We start from the raw sequence: 21,318 nt of genomic DNA on the forward strand, positions 1-21,318 counted from the left end.
GGCGGCCACCGACGAACGCGCCAACATGACTTATCGCCGACAACCTTATCACAATAAGTATCTTCAGATATCTGCTCGGGCACGAGTGCGGCGCAGCACTGCTTTAAGCCTACTGCACGCTTTTAATAGGCGACAACCTGAACGCGCTGGGCCGCCGATCGCTGCCGCCTCGTTGTGCAGGGCCGTGTTCAAGTGCGCGCCGCTTTGTAGAAACGAAAGCAGCTCACTGTTGCGGAGTTTAGCGTTGCTGGTCGTGGGCGACGAGAAACCTCTTTGCATAGACGCTATCACGCTAAACGCACGCGTACGGTACAGCAAGCGTTAATTAATTAATTAATATCTGGGGTTTAACGTCCCAAAACCATGATATGATTATGAGAGACGCCGTAGTGGAGGGCTCCGGAAATTTCGACCACCTGGGGTTCTTTAACGTGCACCTAAATCTAAGTACACGGGCCTCGGGCATTTTTGCCTCCATCGAAAATGCAGCCGCCGCGGCCGGGATTCGATCCCGCGACCTTCGGGTCAGCAGTCGAGCGCCATAACCACTAGACCACCGTGGCGGGGCGGTACAGCAAGCGTAGCGCTGTTGTAACCATACTGCACGCTTTTATTGGGCGACCACCCAAACGCGCTTCCGTCCGCTGCCAGGACCGCTAGAGCGTCGCGGAGTGCGCATCGCTTGCAGGAAGTTCGTCATCGCCGCGTTAACCGAACAAGCTCATCTGTGCTCATCGCCGCATCTGTGCACGGTCTGGAGCTTAGTGGGTACGAAGAATACTCCCACGACAAATGCGCGCGTGTGGTACAGCAAGCGGCCCGGCAGTGACGGCGCGAGCTGAGTAGGCGACGCGCTGCATGCAACTAGCCAGGAGACGATTGGCTCCACGCGGCCTTACCGCGTTTCACTGGAACTGTGTCAGTTTTCATATAGTAGCAGATCACGGTAGAGACGCACACACATATATCGCGGAAAGCCGACACTGTCCGTTCTGTCGCTACGTTGGTCATTGCGCATACCGGACCCTGTAATAGTTCCGAAATGCTCCTTGGCGTCGCCACCGCGCGCTATCGGCACTATCGGACAGTCGTGTGAGAGTACGAGAATCTTTTCTCCAGTTTGGCAAAAACAAAGAAAAGGCCTTGCAGTGGGCACTTTAGGCAATATTTGCTGTGGCACTGTATTTATTGCTTTGCTGGCGGCGATTGCGTATGCGAGGAGATGCAAATTTTTACTTGGTGGTTAATGCGTACTACCGTTTAGTGCGTAGTTATGCGGCGTTCCCGGCAGGTACGCATTAACGAGGTTCCACTGTATAAGTGAAAGCTGCATGCCGTTTCAAACAGTACTGTCACAGTGTACACTGTAGCACTGTAGAGCACAAGCTTTCTCAAATGCTACGGGGTTATTTCTGACGTGCCGCAAATGTTTATTATGCTGAAATGCAGAGTGAGTAAATAATCTCCAATCATCTGCTGTTATTTCTGTCAACGATTTGTTGGAAGCAAGTCACATTGAGGTATAAATGCAATTGCTGGACAATGATGGTGTTAAATTTTAAAATATCACTGGTGCATAAAACTGCTTTACACTGAAGCCTCATTAATATGTACTTGCTGGGAATGCAGCATAACTACACACTAAACGGTAGTACGATTAACCGCCAAGTACAAATCTGCATCTCCTGACGTGCGCTATTGCAGTCAACAAAGAAATAAATACAGTGCCACAGCAAATATTGCCTAAAGTACTGACCACAAAGCTTTTGCTTTCTTTTTGCCAAAGTGAAGAAAAGATTCTGGCACTCTCCCACGATCGTCCGATAGGTGCGCCGATTGGAGCATTTTGAAACTATTAGAGGGATATGCAGCAAATGACGTTGCGACAGAACTGACAGTATTGGCTTTCCACGATACATGTCTATACCGCAATCTACTACCGTGTTTACTCACGTAATGAACCCACCTCTTTTTTTTTTTCCAAAAAGTTAACGCCAGTTTGGGGGGAGTGTTCATTACACGGGAGAAAAAAATTGCGAGAGTTATAAGAGCTGAAATTTCGCATGACTGTGTTAAGAAACTCGCTCTCCAACTGCCTCTGGCCTTGAAGTGGCAGGAATGCCTTTTCACGGGGCACTGCACATCCCTCACTACAGAGCCTCTTAACATATCCAAGAACTTCGCTCTCCACAAGAGGAAACTTTCCTTGCTTTGGCCCGTGATATGCGTGGCGATCCTTTTTAACACGAAAGTGTTTTATGCCGGGGTCCACCAAGACTCTAGTGACGTATTTCCGTTACGGATATGACATTGATGAAATGGCTTCTGACGGGTGGGAAAGAAAAAAAAACTAAGAAAATGTTCCCTCCCCGGGAATCGAACCTACAACATCTTGGCCATCGACGATAAGTGCCCGCCGCTCTACCGACTAAGCTAACAAGACAGATGCACGACACTCCACAAACGCTCCTTATATCTCTCACACGGTGCTCTCTGTTGGCGGGGCTAAACGGGGCGGTGCGGTGCCGCCATCTGTGAGTGGTGACGTGACTTCATGCGGTATGACACTTACTAGCGCCGATAGAGAACGATTCGGTGATGATGCAGCTAAAGCATGGCCTTGCCTCCGAGATTGCGCGCCATCTCGGAGGCGATCACTGGCCGCATTAGCACAGGGGATCGCCCTAGACGGAGTTACGTTCTCTGCCTTTCGCTTCGTGTTAGCGTGTGACGGCTCGTTGTCGGAGTAGTGCAGCTTCCTCATGCACAAACGGTGTTTCTTCGCCGCGTACGGCTTTGTGTGCGGTAGCACCGGCTAAAAAAACTTCTGCAGTAAGCACTGCAGAAAGGCTACGATGTCGAAGTGCAAAGTTTGTGTCTTGGTGGAACGAGACAGAGGCCTGCGGGACGTGGAACGCGTGCGCATGTTAACGGCTCGAGCTACGAACCCCTGCCTCCCACATTGCTGAAGCGCAGTGTGGTAGTGTATGCATGATCTCAGGCGTAGGTTACCCTATTACTAGGGAGCGCACACCGTGCTGTTTTTTTTTTTTTTTTTCAAGGTGGTAGGCCACCTTCAAAAGTCAATTCTTTTTCACGTGGTCGATTTTTAGTTTTTTGTTTTTTGTGCACACCCAAACATTCAAAACTATGTTGTTACAAAAATTATCTTCCTATCATCATTACCGTATATTGCCATTTATAAGTCGAACCCCCAACTCGCAACCCCTTCTAGGGGAAAAAAAGTTGACTCCGAACACAGCCTCATGGTGCGGCCATAGCTCACCAATAAATTTTACAGAAGAGGGAGTGATGCAAAGAAACATTTATTTGCCCGTGAAACATTGCTTACGACTCGTCGTCTCTTGAGAGAAGGACGCAGTCACGGTCATTGCCATCGTGTGAGCCACTGCTGCTGCTTGCCGTCGGAACGGGTGCCGGTGGTCGTGAACCCAACCTCGACCCGCCTCCTCAATGGCAGGGTATCGTCCAGACTTCGGTCCGCGAAAGGAACGGCGTGTAGCAGCGCACGCGAAGATCTTGGTCCTTTGTTTTCTCCATTCCCTCACGCAATTTTCCGACACATCAAACTTGCGCCCTGCTTCAACGTTGCTTTTCGACTCTGCGTAGAGGAACGCTTGCCTCTTGAAAGCAGTGCTATACCGTTGCCGGCGTAGCGGTGGCATTTTGGCATCCGTTTGGCAGCGTCTCAAATCGCGCACACCACTGCTCACAAGCGAAGCGAAATACAGAAATGGCAGACAGGCGTGAGTGCAAAAAGACACGAAGACGCTTGTGGGTGCATGTGACTGGTCATGTGGTTTAGTTCCCCGCGAAGTGTTGCCAGCCCACACGGACGCCGATGATTTGTCAATGAATCGTTTCTATTGTATGAAAACAAAACTGCAGAGCGCATCTTTATTCATAGACCATCATTTGCCCTCTATCAAAGGTTTGAAATGCTGCTTTCGAGACCACGTTTCCCAAGCAGTTCGCATTAATGCCATGCGGCAGAGACTTTTAAATGCGCTCCGTAGTTTCGTCTCGCGTGGTTTTGCTATAGTTTCGCAATTGTCATGGCAGATTGCAAAAATGTCCGGCTCCGGAAGCGGCGCACACGCGTTGGGAGATAGCTGTTGCCGCGACTCCGCTGCCTCTGCGGCTGATGTTATCGATGCGTCAATAGCAGGAAATCCGAGGACGACGACCTTTCGTCGGACCCCACAGATAAGTCGACTTTACGATTCCGCATATAGGTCGACCCCCGAACTTTGGAAGGTCATTTTATGAAAAAAATGTCGACTTATAATCGGCAAAATACGGTAGTTTGCAAGTTGCAGGATGTTTTCCATACCCCATGCTCGTATAGCGAAACCGAAACCACATTGCGTTGGTTTCGAAAGTAACTGTTGTTTCGTCTATATTAATGATATTCAAAATACTTTATCAATTTTATTTTGACTGTTACATAAGAGGATGTCATTAAATATAACTTTGTGTTTCTAATTGTTTTGAAATCTCTAAAAATGGCCACAAGGAGGACACACACCTTTTGCAAGCTCTGAAACCTTTGCGTTTTTCTCAAAATAAGAATTCACTCTAAATCACGTGACGCAAACTTTCATAACTTATTTCTCAGTCTGTACTTTGAACTGAAATTTTGTATAATAACTTACAACATCTATATCTGTGCAGTGAACTAAAATAAAATAAATTAGAACTAGAAATAAAAGAAAGAAGCAGGATGCAGCGAGGTCAGTGCCAGTGCATTGTTTAGCCAATGCAGCGAGGCATCTCGGCGCCCACGACTCGCTACGCTGAACTTCGCAACAGCGAGCTGCTTTCGTTTCTACAAAGCGATGCGCGCTTGTACACGGTCCTGCACACCAGGCGGCAGTGATTGAGGGCTCAGCATGTTCAGTTTGTCTCCTATTCAAAGCGTGAAGTCAGCTTAAAGTAGTCCTATGCCACACACGTGCCCGAGCAGATAGTTGAAGATACTTATTGTGGTGAGGTTGTCGGCGATATGTCATCCTGGCGTGTTCATCGGTGGCTGCCACCTCGCCTTCGTTCTTCCCGATGCTTACCCGCGAAGGCAGTGCCGTAATTACGCAATAGTTTGCCAATTTACCGACCTCAATATTGATCGACCGATTTCCACACTTCTCGAAAAGATGCAAAACCTTTTGCGGCACGTTGTGGCATTCGCAAGTTCAGCGGCACAGTAAACTTATGGCACAAAAGGTTATCACGGCACGCAGGGTACATGGCTTATGTGGTCAGCGAATGCATTAGGCTCTATGAGACTTGGTCGAGGATTCGTCGCATTAAGGTTCAACCGCTAGTACGTTTAAAGCGGGTATGTATTAACGAGGTTTGACTACAAGAAAGTTTTCAGGGGTAAATTGGGGTAGGTTATTTGTAGCAGGTGTGTATACACGATGGGGCCATTATCCGGGCACTTTAAACAAGACATGCTGGCAATCAGCCCAAAAGTTTTTTAAAAAAAAGAGGGGGCAGTCACCCCTTGTTACAGGACCGCATTACATACCCTGGCAGTGGTATAAACAAGTTAGAATATATTTCTTCACAGTGCTTCTTAGTGTTCGTTTATGCTACTACTGAAGCTGTAACTTCTTCTACGCTGAACCCTTATTTGCCTGTTATAATAGCGAAGTTTCAAAGGCTTGCTCTTTTTAAGTGGCAGCGCCCAGCGCGCGCTGTTTTGAAGGCTTGCAGTGTGCAGGTAAATGGGTTTCACGGCATGAGTTGCCGTATTCTTCGGGAGATGGCGCCACGGTGCATGCGGTGCGCCAGCTTGCTGTCACATCGTGGCTGCATCGACTGCATACGCTAGGGAAAGCCCAAGATTTATCTCGCTCATTGAGAGGAAACAATAGCCTCCATATGGATGAGTGTAGTGCAGTGTAGTGTGGTGTAGTTTGGTTGGGTGTGCCATTGCGAACATGCACAAGTAGTGGCTAGTGTAATCTCCAACCAATCTGCTTTGCCAGTGGACATTTCATGGTTACATCTACTCTTGATTACGAGAGAGCCAGCCCTTTTTTTTTGCATTTCATTATTGCGGTGTACTCGGGTAAAATTTCGTTCTAGCATCCCTTTAGTTTGGCTGGCACCATGCATTTCGATTTAGTGCAGCTGAGCCAACTCGTTATTCGTTTGCAGGAGTGTGTATGACGACCTGGTGGGAGCTGGCGTGATAGTGCCTTTGCCCGAGGTTCCACCCCCGACTGTGCCCATGGACTACAACTGGGCCAGGGTCAGTACCTGAGGGTGATGCCCTCTGCCGAGCCCCCTTTGTTTTATTGTTGGGATTTAGATGTGTGCACACGTGCCTTTCAGTGAAGTATGCACTGTCTGCTGGGAATGACTTTTGCTATAGAAAACGGAGTGTCAACGTGCCCATCTTTTTTCTACGTCTACATTGTCGAGGATGTGATTCTTGTTTAAGAGCATCATGTGGTCCACTCAAAGGCTGCTGAATCATAGTGTATATATACACACTTGTGTTGAAGTGGTCTAAATTGTTAAGGGCTTTCACAGGGAACAAGTCATTGCAACAAAGATAAAAAAAGACTGTCAACATTCCTGAGATACTCAACCCGAAAACTGTTATCTTTTTGTTTATGCTCACACTGAGAGAGCTGGGGTTTAAGAAATTCAGGGTCATGTGCCGACGTAATTTTATGTGGTCATGTCAGATCCCAAGCTTTGTACAATGACTGAGTGGGCGACCACATCTTTTCAGTGCACAAAGTGCAGTGTGTGGCATGTCAGTGTATGCTTTCTAAACTCTGCCTCCTTTTCTTGTCACTGCAAACTATTGAAAGGACTTTCTATCAGCCTGCGAATTGCCAAAAGGTATCTCTAATTACTCGCTGCACTTACATCTTCATGCCTGTAATTAAAATGTGCACATAGATACAGCCACCTTACAGTACAGTGGGACCTTGTCGTAACAGTCACAACCCACGCAAAAATAGCTTTGTTATGGCTGATGATTCATTATAAATTTATATTTGTCACACTGCCTTAATGAAGTGATGTGATAGCTCGGCCAATTGCACCAAACTGCTCCAAATGACCAATCCTGCTACATTCTTGCTATTCTGCACCAAAGCTGCACCAAACATAGTGTTGTCATATTTCAAAAATGAAACTAATATCTCTAGGCCAAAACGCCCTAGCACGCGCCCTGAAATTGCTAGCGACATATATTCATCCATTCTAAAAAGACGAGGCGTGCAAACACGGACACAGGAAGGAAGTTGGGACACCACAAACGCCGTGTTTGCACACCCCGTCTTTTTAGAATGAATACTTACCAACTAGCTCAGCCCTCGGTTATTCTAATCTGTTCATCTATCCTCACGTGCACACGCCAGACTACAGTGGCTGTAACCATGTGTAAATTAGGGGAAATGTGCACGCTTGTGCAGTGCTGCGTGGACTATCTATCTATTATGGAGACCTGTTATAGCGTAAGTCATGAGAGGAGCGAATATCCGCATTATAACTAAAACACCATTTTTCAAAGGCTGCACATATGAAAGGTATGACGACCAGGCAGCTGCGCCATTCCGAGAATGGAGTGTTGCGACCAGGGGGTAGATTCGCGTTCACTTAAATTTGCAAATGTTGAAAGGTTAACGTTCGCCTACCTGCGCGCTGACAAAACGAATGCAAGAAAAAAAAAAAGCACTGTAGCAGAAATTTAGTCGCCGACTAACTTTTCAGTAGAGCTGTGCGAATAGCAAAATTTTGGGTGCGAAGCGAATTCGAATATTGAAGTGAGTGCGAATCGAATGGAATATTTTTCGAATATTTCTAGAATATATTTCGAATACTTCAAAGCGCAATTGCAGAAAAAAAAAGGTTAGAGAGGACTCCTAAGCATATTCTTATGAGTTAGCAACATGAAAGTGTTTATTTTTGCTAGGTTGATGAAGCACTGGCAGGGATGTGTTTCATAGTTGTCTTATCAAGAATGAGGCAATGTGGAGGCTGAATTCTATTTATGTACATGATTTGGTGCAACCAAAGTGTTGCTGACAACACTCTACACGTGATGTGGCAGACAAGGGTGTGCTCCCTTCAAGTCCAGAGCTCCAAATCTGCCCCATAGACATCGATATATCGGAACATCTGAAATTTTGGATGCTGAAAAGCTTCGGCTTCCGATATTTCGGACTTCCTGCCCAAATTTCAGGTCCAAAACAGCATTAATTGAGCCCCCACCTCTGCCACATCTTTCATCTCCATGTTGGAACCAGCGTTTTCTTGAGCTAGTAAATTTGCGACCGTAGCAGAGCTTGAAAGGCAGCTTTGCCGCAATACCAGGGTGTGATGAGGTGGAGCATATTGAAATTCTAGGGACCACTTCCAATCGGACGTTGACCGTGTCTTGGCAAAGTTCGACCGTAACGGAGCTTGAAAGGCAGCTTTGCCGCAATACGAGAATGCAATGAGGTGAAGCATATTGAAAATCTGAAGGGGTTACTTTCAATTCAACGTTGACTGTATTTGTTTTTGGGAAGTTCGAATAGTTCGAATTGTAAAATTCCAGTGCGAATCGAATCAAATAGCAAATGCTGTTCGAAAAATATTCGAAATTTCGAATATTCGCACACCCCTACTTTTCAGAGCTCCTTGTGTATGCCCCTTACTCCCCCGTCGAATGGTAGCCGAAGTTCCGCATACTCTCAATTTCCCAGGCACGATGTCAAAAACAGTGGCAACTGCGAACCACCACTCGAGTGTTGCACGTGCACTCCCTCGTTTTCGTTGACAGTGCGAGTCGGTCCTTTCAGAATCAATAAAGTTGTTTCAATCCATCCGCCCCTTTCAGAATGTAACCACTGCAAAGCTTTTCATTGACTCGGCACCCAACCAGGCACCCGTGGCCCCTACCGATGAGGTGGTTACGCGGTTAGTGCTCGTTAGGCCGAGGTGCTGGTTGGCAACTTGGCATGCCGTTATGGGAAGCTTGCCCTAGGCAACATGAGCACGGGCACAAAAGAGATCGCACTCACGAGCTCAACCAAGGACAGCACATGTGAAACGAAGTTTGGGTTCGCGGGTGGGAGAACAGGCGCAGCAACTACCCTGCATAAGCCTGCCAAGTTTGCAAGTCCGCCCGCTGGTGGCAAAGGTGAAAGTACACATTGAGGTCACACGTGCGTTATCTGCACTCTGCGATCATGTAACTATTTTCTGTACAGAAAGCCGAACAGCAGTACTGTGCACTTGACGCAGACGCGGGCGCCCATTCGGTGCGGAGTGCGCACATGGAGTGTACAAGTGGCCGGAGCATAGGCTTCTGTGGCACCTAGGCGTCCGTTTCCTTCCTCTTTTTTTCCCCCCGCTCCGCTCTTAGTTCGGTCCGTGTCCCTCCTCTTTTGCAACGCCTTCGTCACTCTGTCTCTTTGGCCAGTGCACCTCCGTTGAGAAGCGCAGTCGTTACCACTCTTATCTGAGCCGCATTATAACCGGTCCTTCATTTCGGGAGTATAAAAAAGGCCGCATTATAGCCGGTCCTGCGCTATCCGCTGTAAGTAGTCCGAGCTGTACGTGCCTGGAACGTCATGGCATACTTTAAGTTCTCACAAATTCAATTTTTCCACTCTGCAATGAGCCTTTAGCTGCTCCGAAAGCTTTTTTTCCTGCTCCAAGATGCGCTTTTGGTTGCTTCAAAGACCTGCTCCAAAATGGCTTCAGCCAATCGCATCACTGCTTAATGGCAAGACGATTTATTTACTACATTGTCGGCAGCATGCCACTGACCCAACAACCATTGCAGGAGCTGGGCCTGATCCGCAAGCCAGCCTCGTTCATGACGAGCATTTGTGACGAGAGGGGCCAGGAGCTGCTGTATGCAGGCATCCCCATCACGACAGTCATCGAGAAGGAGCTGGGCATCGGAGGTGTGCTGAGCCTGCTGTGGTTCCAGCGTCGCCTGCCCCAGTACGCCTGCAAGTTCCTCGAGATGGTGCTCATGGTGACCGCCGACCACGGACCGGCCGTCTCGGGTGCCCACAACACTATAGTGTGTGCCCGTGCGGGCAAGGACCTCATCTCGTCCCTCGTCTCCGGTCTTCTCACCATCGTGAGTTCTCTTTTCACGCACACGCAGCGAGCAGCGGAAGCCTCTTCAGAATGCCCTGCTGTCTCGTTCTCCCACAGCCGATTTGTATCTTGGGTTGCAATAGAAAAAACAAGATGCTCACTCCTACATTGACTAATATGATGCTTACATAATGCCCTTATTTTTTATTATTATATGGTACAGTTGCCGACTGATTTTCCGGACCTGGCATGAACCACAAAATAGTCCAAAAGACTTAAGACATGAAAAATGAAGTTTGTTTGAATTAAATCAGCCTAAAGAAATCTCCAATAGTTCCCTGCTTCATGCTACACTTCGGGACGACCAGATTTGGTTGTATTTGGGCTACGGTAACGTCGTCAGCACATTGGTGATCGCTGCCGCCGACCATTGCGGGTGGCACAGGAGGTGGCCCCATGACACCAAGCTCACAAAATTTGAAGCCGGGCACCAAAATATGCGCACAGTGTCACGATTGGTTGGTTTGTGGGATTTAACGGCGCAGTAGTGGAGGGCGGGGTTTCTTTAGCCTGCACTGACGTCGCACAGTACGAGGGCCTCCAGCATTTCGCCTCCATCAAAATGTGACCACCGCAGCCGCGATCGAATCCGTGTTTCGGCTCAGCAGCCAGACACCCTAACCACTGAGCAACTGCAATGGCAGAGGAAATCTGACTCGCACACCGTCTCAAAAACGCACTTTACACACCACCAACACAACCACGTGCGAAGTGACGATCGGGAAAACAAACGCACAAAAAAAAAGAACTACCCACATAGTAATGAACACGACAAGGCTAACTGAAAAAGAAAATGTGGCTTCACCTAAAGCATTTTGTCAGCCAAGAAAGAGCCTCCGAAACTGGAAGATTGTGTGTGCTCCCAGTCTTGGATGCTGCACGACAGGCCACTGGAAGACAAACTCGACCAAGCCAGTTGAAAATGCAACATGGCGGCTTTCAAAATTGAGCAGCATAGCTCAAAACGAGCGCTTTACTCCGAAAAATTTGTCGTGAGAATGCATTAGCTCTACGAGAACCTTGACGGCGCATTTACGAAGTCCAAGATATCAATCAAGCCCAAATGTTTGGAGTCTGAAAAATCTGTCGGCGACTGTACACACTATTTTGTGCGCAAAAAAGTCTCGCTGACCTTTGTCATGCAACCTGTTATGTACGAAATAAAGTCGTGCCTGCTTACAGTAGACCTTTTCTTAAAAATCTGACAGCAGGAGAATGTCACCAAACATAAGCAGTGGTATCTCAGTTACCGTCAACTGGCAATTTGTCAACCTGCTTGAAAATTCAGACGCTTTCACGGCTCCACCACAAACCTCATAGTTGGTCTCTGAGGATGTCTGAAATTTCGGACGCTGAAACTATACGGCATCCAACTTTTTGGACTTTCTGCTCAAACTGCAAGTCCGAAACGGCATTAATTGAAGCAGCCGCAGCTGCCTCGTTTGATCATCTCACAGGCTCGAACCAACGCTTTCACGAGTCCGTCTGTGTGCAGTAGTGGCAGATTTCGAAGTTTGCCACTGTGCCAAGGTGTTATGGGGTAAGCATTCCAAGAATCTGAACGGGCCACTGTCGCGGCGCAGGGCGGCAGTGCTTTTACGGATAAGCACTGAAAATGCACGGTAGCATTTGTACTGAATCACTGCAAACCCTATTACGATGAGCATCTTCAGCTCTCTAGTCAGTAGAGCATGTGGCCCTAGCGCATTTATAAGCATACTGCATGCTTTTAACAGGCGATAACCTAAGCGTGCTGCACTGCAGTTCATTGCTGCCTTTGTGCGAGACTGCTAATCGCACCGCACAGATGCGTTGCTTCCAGAAACGAAAGCAGCTTGCCATCGCTGCAGCTACGTGTGGTCAGGAACTGAGTGGGCACGACGCACACTCAAGGCAAACGCGTGGGTACGGTGCAGCAAGCACCCCGGCAGTGACAGTGTGAGCCGAGTGGGCAACTAGCTGCACACAAATAGGAAGGATAGACTTGGTTCCCCTCAAGTACTGAACGTATTCACGAGAGCCTGTGTGGGCACAAGAATGCCTGATAAGTGTACTGGCAGGCTTTGACAGCCATTTCGGACATGGCTGTAGCGATCCGAGCGCATGACCAAAGTAAAAAAGCTTGAAATAATTTTTTCGGACGATTCCGTGGTTCCTTGGGAGTTTGAGAAATTGGACATTGACTGTATATGTTTCCCAGTCATGTAGCAACTAGGGGTGTGCGAATATTCGAACTTTCGAATATTTGCACCAGAATTTTACTATTTAAGGTATTTGAACTTCCAGAAAATAAATAGTATGAGGGTATCATTTCCTAAAAATCAATATCACAGTTCTTCTAAATGATGTACGTAAATCCAATTCTCGTCGCGAACTTTAACCTATCAGAAAGGTTAATGGCCATCACAGTATCCTGGTAGCTCGATTAGTGCACTCGGACAAGACAGGGTGCAGCGTAAAAGTGCAAAGCGCAGCGTCTTCTTACGCCGTACTTAAATAAAAAAAAAGACAAGCACAATGCTCCTTCGTAGAAAGTGAAATTTATTCTGCTGACAGTTTCTTTCGCTCAGTGACCAAGTTTTGCTGGCTGGTCGCTTCTGGATATGCCTCGATCGCATGCAATTTTAAGGGCTGTTACCTTGACAAGCTCGGAGCTGCTTGAGAACACCTGCAGGCTTGTTATCGAAGTCTGAATATTTTCCCATTTTCTTCCCGTAGAAACTTTTCCCAGTCGACATTTTCCTTCCTTTGTTTGCACCACTCACGGACACGGCGTAGCTGTCCTCAGCGCGTGAAATAACTCTTCTTCGAGGTATGAGCTTTTACATGAAAGGGGCATGCACCATTTCCACTTCACTGGGAACCAATTTGATTTAGACAACTGTAGTCGAGCATGAAATGAGCCTAGCGGACTAGCTTTACAACACATTCCGTTGTCATTTTTTATGATGGCAGTGCTGTTGCCAATGCCATGAACGTGGTTTAGATTTGTTACTCGATGAACTCGTTTTGAGAAACGTGCTTTACGAATAATGTCACGGCTACACAAAATCGGCCTGCGATATCAAATTTGTATCATCCTAAAAACAGTCAATATCAAGTTATCCAGGCTCGTGCCAATTACTGCATGTTATGGCACCCATGCCATTTGACAGCTAGCAGCACAGTTTCATTTTCACGCAGCGGACGGCATGCTGCCGCTTTGTCTAGGGGTTATCGTTCATAACAAATTGTCTTGTTTTTGGCGATGTTTTGTTCTACATTTTAACGTGAAAGCATTACTTGGATATGTTTGCAAAAGCTCGCACCACAAACTGCCACAGAAACCACTTGCAGCCGCGTAGTAGGGGAGGGAACTCCCTGCGGCAGAAGAGGAACTCCCGACTCACAGGGTGTCCGCCACATCAGTTCGACTTCAGCTTCTGTGTAGGCAGTGTTGTAGCAGCATACATAGTGATTTCACAGCGCGTAGGTGCACACAGTCCGATGCCAACGTTGTAGGCTTAGCATCGACATCGGCAGAAGATTCATCAACGTTGTGATCTATAGTATCTCGACAATAAAGTGGAAGAAGAGATGTAAATACGAATAGCTTTCTTTTTTAGCTATTTTGTCTAAAAAATGGGGGTGCGGTTCTTGAGATTATAACTGATTATACGATGCCATTTTACATTGACCTCATCTCGTTATGATGCCTCTCTATAGTGTCCGGAAAAAAAAAATGTGGCATTTACTCCAATCTAATGTGGACCCAAATTTCATGAGTTCAATATAAAAATGCACCTGAGTGTATTGATACCAGGTTTTTATCTCAACTGACATCCTTATGTGGATGATTAGTAGAAAGAGACAAATCCACTGTAGAAGAATCCATAGCTGGGCTAGTTGGTAATACAGTAGAACCTCGTTGATACGTTTCCGAAAAAACGCGGAAAATAAACGTATGATCCGGGAAAACGTACGATCCGAATCCAGTCAAAATTGAGGCTGACAAGGCCATATTGGGGTGCAAGGGCAAAAAACGTTTATTTCTCAAAAGACATGGAGGGACTCTTCGATTTTCGAACTCCTGGCATCTCGCTGGCAGCCAAAGGTCAGCCAGCTAGTTCCGGTCGTGACCGAAAATAACGTCGTGGTCACGTGTATTGAAATCCCGAGACAACCCGAATATTGCAAAATCGAACTCTGTGACAACCAGCGTAAACGTAAAGAAACGCTACCACCGTGTCAGCAGACGAAACTTTGCGCCACATGAGCGTCGGTTCTTTCTGCATTGCCGCTTGGAAATATGGGGCTAGGTTTGCCGAAGAGCAGAAGTGATATTCTCGAGCATACGCATTTGAGATACGATAACGTACGTTCGCAAGATCACGCGTGACTTGCCCCATCCTCAAAGAAAAATCCGCCCCGCTAAAGGCTTAACAAGCTCAACTCTTCGCAGTGCACGTAACAATCGTGGTACAACACGATATGCGAAATCTCGCGAAAGTGATAAGCGTCCCCGAAAGCGACAGCTGTTCGCGGCAATCGCATACTACGTCGCATCCTCGCGCTGATCAGTTTGCGTTCTGTCTAAACTTCAGACCTGTGCTATGTTCGCCGCCACTCGTAATCGCACCATCTCGCACGGCGGAACGGGCTTTAAAAGATAACGCCCGGCGTAATGGCAACCGAAGGTGAAGTCCCCATGCACCCGCACTTTGATCTGTCAAGTCCTCAAAAAGATGGCGGCGAGCGCGCATCGTCTCGTTTTGGCGTGTGATAACCAAAAACTTTCCAGATATCTTCCAGAACAAATTTTTTCTGGCAGCTTCTGACGACCCACTGGTAGGCAGAATTGCCCAGCCAGAGAAATACGCCAACTGGAATTGCGCCGGGCGCAGCAACCCAAAAACGAATGCGCTCCGGGAGAAAAGTGTGGGGGAAATTATCGGCCATATTCACTGGGCACAATGGCGGCGTTGCTATGGTTACGGGTCGCGGCATGTTGTGCAGCGGTGGTAGCGGTGGCGATGCGGCGGCGGCATGTGCGTTTCCGCGGCAAGCCGTTTGAAGATTTTGACGGCCAGCGTCGCCGCCTGCCTTCGGGTCGGTGTGTGGTTGACAGAGAGCGGCGATCGAGCAATTCGGGGAAGTCACGGAGGGGACGATCGAGCAATTCGGTAGAGACGAGGAGGGGACAATTGTGCAAAGCAGAGAAAGCACGGAGGGGGGAAAGGCACTGCAGAGAAGCTGCCGTCGCCGCGCGGCGGCTGTCTGCCACTTCGCACTTCACAAGTACACGAGAGGGCCCTTTTTGCGCGCCTGAATAGGAGTTTCTGAGTACAAAACGTATCATACGACCGCAGTTTTCCGCGGTGCTGAACGTTGCTGCCGGATAATCGTATTTTCCGGGAACGTATTAACCGGAACGTATTACACACAGCTGTATTGGGTTATTTTTAATTTTCGCGATTTAGACCGTAGGAGCCGGGAAATCGTACTAAGCGGGAACGTATCAACGAGGTTCTACTGTACTTCTTTAACACAGAAAAAAAAAAGACACCAGAAGAATGAAGGGCCGTGGCATGTCCTTTATTCTTACCGTGTCCCTGTCGTTTTTTGCACTGTGTTCAAGACATTAGAGAGAGAGATGAGCGCAACTTCATAAGAAAGGAAATCTATTCTGCTGACTGTTTTTCTTCTGTGATACAGTTCTGCTGGCTTTGAGATCTAGGCTTGTGCAAATATTCGAGCAGTTCGAATATTCAAACGAATATTACAGTATTCAAATTTGCTTCAAAAGGAATTCAAATTATTTTAAATTTCAAAGTATATTCGAAATGAACAAATAAACACAAACGCATGTAACCCCCTGTAAAGGTGGTTTCACTGCAGTGGAGGGGTGCTATACCGTGAATACACCTTGCCAGGGGAAACCCGTACTGCCGCCAAGCCCCACTTCAAGGTTAAATGAACAAATTATCTTCCCATCGATTCAACATTTCTTAAGTTTAAAAGCTCATTTACCGGCTTATATGCTCTAAGTATGATAAATTGTAACAGGTAACGTATTTTACAGGTTATCACTTGCATTCCACCGAAAGTCATATGCTGCTACTATTCAAGGTTGTTTCCAGTTACCTTTGAACAAAAAAGAATGACATTTGCATATGCCTCGTTTCAATTTTATAAAATGTGCAGGTTAGCTGGGTCATGACAAATATACGCATTTTTCTTTATAATATGTAATATATACTATTCGAATCCGATTCGAAATTATTCGACAAAATCACTACAGTCGAACACGGATATATCGAACTCGAAGGGGATTGCGAGTTAGTCCGATATATGAAAAATTCGATATGAAAAAAATACAGGCCCGGAACCTTACCTGTGGCGGATGATCACCTACAATCGGCGCATTCAAGAAGGACATCTAATTCCGCGCACACGATGCAACAGAACGTTTTATTTGCACAAAAAAAAAAAAAAATCTCTTATCTTGGCCTGCTTCTTCGTCTTCGAAATGAAGTTGAAGACGCTGGCCTCGATCTTATCGAGGCTGTCCAGGTGCGACAGCCTGGTTCCCTCCATGTCGCCGCAAAAACGGCGAATCAAGCCGAACGCTGCTGCCATTTCAACGGCGGAGTACGCGCGTTTAGCTACCTCATTCGGACGATCTCCATCGCCACTTGAGCTGTCGGCCTGGGCATCCTGGGTCCCTGCGAACGCAGCTACAATGTCCTCATCAGCAAGGCTCGCAACAGCCTGAACATTGCAGTCCGCTTCCACGAAATCATCCGCAGACACTTCGGGTGGAACGGCAGCCGGGAAAAGGGACGACAACTCGCGAAACGTGTCTATGCGCTCATCTTCAAAGTCTTCACCGGTTTCCGCAAGTTCCGCCGTCACGTCTTGCCAGGCACCCGTCGCCATTTGAATAACACCAAGCAGGTCTGAGTGAACTCCGCCAACAAAGCGCTCGCGATCAGTTGCGATGGCGGCGATGGCTACCCGGGCTATCTGCGAGGGCAGGAGTGATGTATGAAAGGCGCGAGCTGTGGTCGCCTGTGCAAATACGAAAGGCGCGGGTTGTGGTTGGCTGATCATAACTCACAAAACAGCAACAAAAAAAAGAGAGAAAAGGCGAAAGGAGGAGGCCGCCGGCTCCTTCGTTCCTGCTCTCCGTGCCGTCGGTAATGTGGAGAAAGCATGAGAAAGAGAGAGAGAAAAAAGAAAGAAGAAAGAAATGCCGTTCCGCAAGTTGGAGAACTCGCCCAACAGGAGTACAGTCCAAGCCTTCTTGCCCTCGCGTTTTTCGAGCATTTCGGGTGTCGGCTGAGGCGCAGTGGCACGAAGGTTGCGAGGCTCAGCGAGTACCGAAGCGCGTCTTCCAGCTCGTGTGGCATTCGATATATCCGATGGCGGGTTAAAATACCGTTCGATATAAAGGTGTAAATTTCTATACTTTTACAAAGGATTTTCAAGGGGATGATTTACGAGTTCGATATAGCCGAAAATTCGATATATGTGGGTTGGATATACAGTAGAACCCCGCTGTTACGTTCCTCACTGCTGCGTTTTCCCGGCTGTTACGTCGTTTTCCGCCAGTCCCGGCATAGCTCCCATAGGATACAATGTATTGGGAACCCCGCTGTTACGTCATAACTGTCGGACCGTTCCCGTATGATACGTCGCGAAGTGCGCCCGGAGCCGACCGAGTGACTACCAAAGAGGGCGGCCATGGCGCATTTTCACGCAGCTTGGCCTCGTTTGACCGTAAATAAAATATGCTCTGCTGCATTCCGCAAACTAGCTTATCTGCGACACAAACTTAGAAATTCTCCTTCAAACGTTAAGTTACTCGCCTACCTAACCTATATCCGCCCAAAACTAGAATATGCCTGCGTAGCATGGGACCCGTACACTAAGCTCAATATCAACAAACTTGAGAGAATACAAAGAAAATCAGTTCGTTTTATTTATTCGAAATACAAACGTTCGGACTCCCCGTCACAGCTAATGTTGGCTAATGAGATTCCTTCTCTTGAATCAAGAAGACAGAAGTACCGCTTGGATTTTTTACATAATCTAATTGACCACAAGTTCACCCTCGATCCTTCCCTTTATGTAAGCCCTCTTTCCACAAGGCAAACACGGCACCATCGCTCTGATGCATTAACACCTATCTATGCTAGGACAGACACGTATAAGTTTTCCTTTTTTCCACGGACCATTTAAGAATGGAATTCTCTGCCCGCACCGTAGAACTTGTGACGATCTGGGTGACATCTACTTTTCTGTACCTTGTTATGTGCATTCTATCGCAGTTCTGTTACGCTCTTTTGAATATGTATGTATAGGCATTTATATATGTGTATATATGTGTGTATATATTTGTATGTGTATGTGTGTATGTATATACACATGTATATATTTAGTTTTGTGTACAATTATGTATGCCCCTCCTGCAAGGACCACAATGTGGTCTGCAGTATGTACTAAATAAAAAAAAATTAAAAAAAATATTAGCCGCATGAGAGGCGCAAGCAACAGAATCTTTCAATTGATGCAAACAAAAGCATGGCCTTCGAGATTCAAATTGCAAAGATGGCGTCTATGACGTAACTGCTCGCGAAAGCAAGGCCTTCGAGATTGGCATTTACTATTGACAAAAGCATAGCCTCTGAGATTTGCATTGCACAAACATGGCGTGTATGACGTAATTGCTTGCGAAAGCAAGGCCTTCGAGATTGGCATTCACTTCTGCCATCGCGTTGGCGTAGACTCATCATCATCGTTATTTGTCGGAGAACAGGAGGAGTTCGAGCTGGTTGGAGCTCGCATGGTCGTGCGTGCGGTTCGCGGTCGGACTCGCCGCGCCGGTCGTGATTGCGTGTGCTTAGTTTTTTCATGCCTACAGCTGTTGGTGTTAAAAAAATCACATACGTTGAGTACATTTCTGTGGATAAGGCCGTCCTAAGCTCCGCGTTTCTATCCATCGACTAGATCGCGGCTGAGCGTGCCAATTTTCGTGCTGCTCGTAAGAATTGAAATAAAATTCTGTACCACTAAATATTTTGCCGTTTTTCCTGTTTTTCGGCTCTTACGTTTCCCATCTCTTACGTTTATTTCCTACGGTCCCTTCAAAAACGTAACAGCGGGGTTCTACTGTATCCGTGTTCGACTCTATTCGCTTCGAACTTACAATTTACTATTCGCACAAGCCTATTGAGATCACTTCTGGATAGGTCTTGATCACATGCCAATTCAGTAGTGGTTACCTTGTCAAGCTGTCTACTTGGAGTTGCTTAAGAAAGTGTGCAAACTTGCCTTTGAGGTTCGGATGTTTTCCTGTTTTCAGCCTGTCCTGGTTGACATGCAGCTGAAGATCTCCTGTTGTGCTACTCGCGGTCACAGATGTAATGCAGCCGTCTTCAGCATGTGAAATAAGTTTCTTTTGATGTGAGCTTTCATAATGAAAGCAGCACATGACCAATTGCACTTCAGTGGGAACAGATTGATGCACAAAGGTCATACGCGCAATGACTCTCAACAAAAGGGGCTCCGTCACCATATTGTAATGGCAATGACTCTGCATCTGACCACTCTCACAGCAGGCTGTTGCAAATTCTGTGAACATGGCTTCGCTTTTATACTTGGTCATTACACAGAAGCAGTATTTGAATGCTTTCAAAGGAAGGTGTGTGTTAGATTCGATTGTTTTTTTAAAGGTGCAAATTGAGATTCGCGCACATTTTCTTCCATTTCATGTTTTGTTATTTCTTTTTATAATTTGTTCTACCTACTTTGGAGCCATGCAAGTTCGTGCCACGAGTTTTTTTAGGCAAGACTGAGTACCACTGCTTTTATTCTTAGTTTTTGAATTATAGAATGTACGGCATATATGGCTATTTTGCATGGTTCCTTCAGTATCGTATAATTGAGGTTCCACTATAGTGGACGTCATTGGAAATCGTGAAATGTTTATACAAAAAGTCACAGTTTCGCCGCAAGGGCGAAGCAATGAATGCTATAGCAAGAAACTTATGCTATACAAAGTGAGGCTCGCCAATGGATACTCTCAGTTTGAACAGCGCTCCTGTTGCAAAGGCGGCCGAAGCAGCGAAGGAAACTAGCGTGCTTCAAGTGTCGAGCTGTGACACTTGATAGTTCGCGCTCATCTTCTGTTTGTTCGTTTAGCGGCATCCCTTGAGCTCGAGTGACTTTCGTACGCTCCGTAACATGAGCGCGGACATCACGGTGAAAGCGTGAAACATCCCTCTTCCCCTCACCACGAGAAAACCGCGTGTGCAGACAGCGGAAGGGCAAGGTTCTCCCTGCGCAAATATAAGAAGCGAGCGAGCCCACTGACGACTTTTAAATGCGCCCGTCGCACTCCTAGCGCCATCTCGCTGGTAATGAAGAAACGCTTATAAGCGCCTGCCGTCTCCGAGTCCACCCAGCGGTAAAGGGTGTGTATATAACGCTCGCCGTTAGCTACGTGGAGGATCTGCGTTTCGTGGCATAGTGGTTAGCGCCACTCGCTGCGGAGCAAGACGTCCCTGCTTCGATTCCGCGCTTCGGAAGCATTTTTCTTAATTATTTTTCTTTGGGGCTTTTATATATATATACATACTTATACATATTCGGTGCATGACGGCGATGGCAAAATTCAGCCGAGACTGTCCATATAATTGCTATCGCAATAATAAAATTTGCTCTGTGGTATAACTTGCCATCTTGGGAATCTGCTGTGCGTCTTTGGCATGCAGCATGTCGGCACATGTCTCGTGTGTGCAGCTTGTGCAATTTGAAATCTTGTTTGAGAGTGTTTGGTGTTCCAAGTGGTGGCCTTCATACTGTGCAGGGTGACCGGTTTGGAGGTGCCCTGGATGCAGCTGCGCGCCAGTTCAGTGAGGCATACAACAGTCGCCAGATTCCCATGGAATTTGTGAACAGCATGCGCAAGAAGGGCATCCTCATCATGGGCATCGGACACAGAGTCAAGTCGGTCAGTGAAGCGCTTCTTCACTTAGTCTAATCTGAAATAACCACCACTGTGTCACTGAATGCCTTCAGATAGAATGAGTATGCATTTGAACCCACAAGCTTTGGGTTCAGCTCCCTCTTGTGGCAAGTTAGCAAGTTTCTTTCCCTTATGAGTCATTTTACATTGGAAACGTCAAT

The 21,318-nt window shown here is 47.1% G+C and overlaps 1 protein-coding gene across 1 annotated transcript in view; it reads left to right on the forward strand.

Annotated features, from left to right (window-relative positions):
• Positions 1-21,318, forward strand: part of LOC119386505 (ATP-citrate synthase) — a 108,410-nt gene that overhangs the window by 70,981 nt on the left and 16,111 nt on the right. Inside the window, exons 17-19 of the mRNA XM_037653772.2 lie at positions 6,187-6,280; positions 9,821-10,126; positions 20,999-21,142. Of these exons, the coding sequence (XP_037509700.1) occupies positions 6,187-6,280; positions 9,821-10,126; positions 20,999-21,142 (544 nt within the window). The remainder of the gene's footprint in view (positions 1-6,186; positions 6,281-9,820; positions 10,127-20,998; positions 21,143-21,318) is intronic.

Source organism: Rhipicephalus sanguineus, chromosome 3 (assembly GCF_013339695.2).
Source record: "Rhipicephalus sanguineus isolate Rsan-2018 chromosome 3, BIME_Rsan_1.4, whole genome shotgun sequence".
NCBI lineage: Eukaryota > Metazoa > Arthropoda > Arachnida > Ixodida > Ixodidae > Rhipicephalus > Rhipicephalus sanguineus.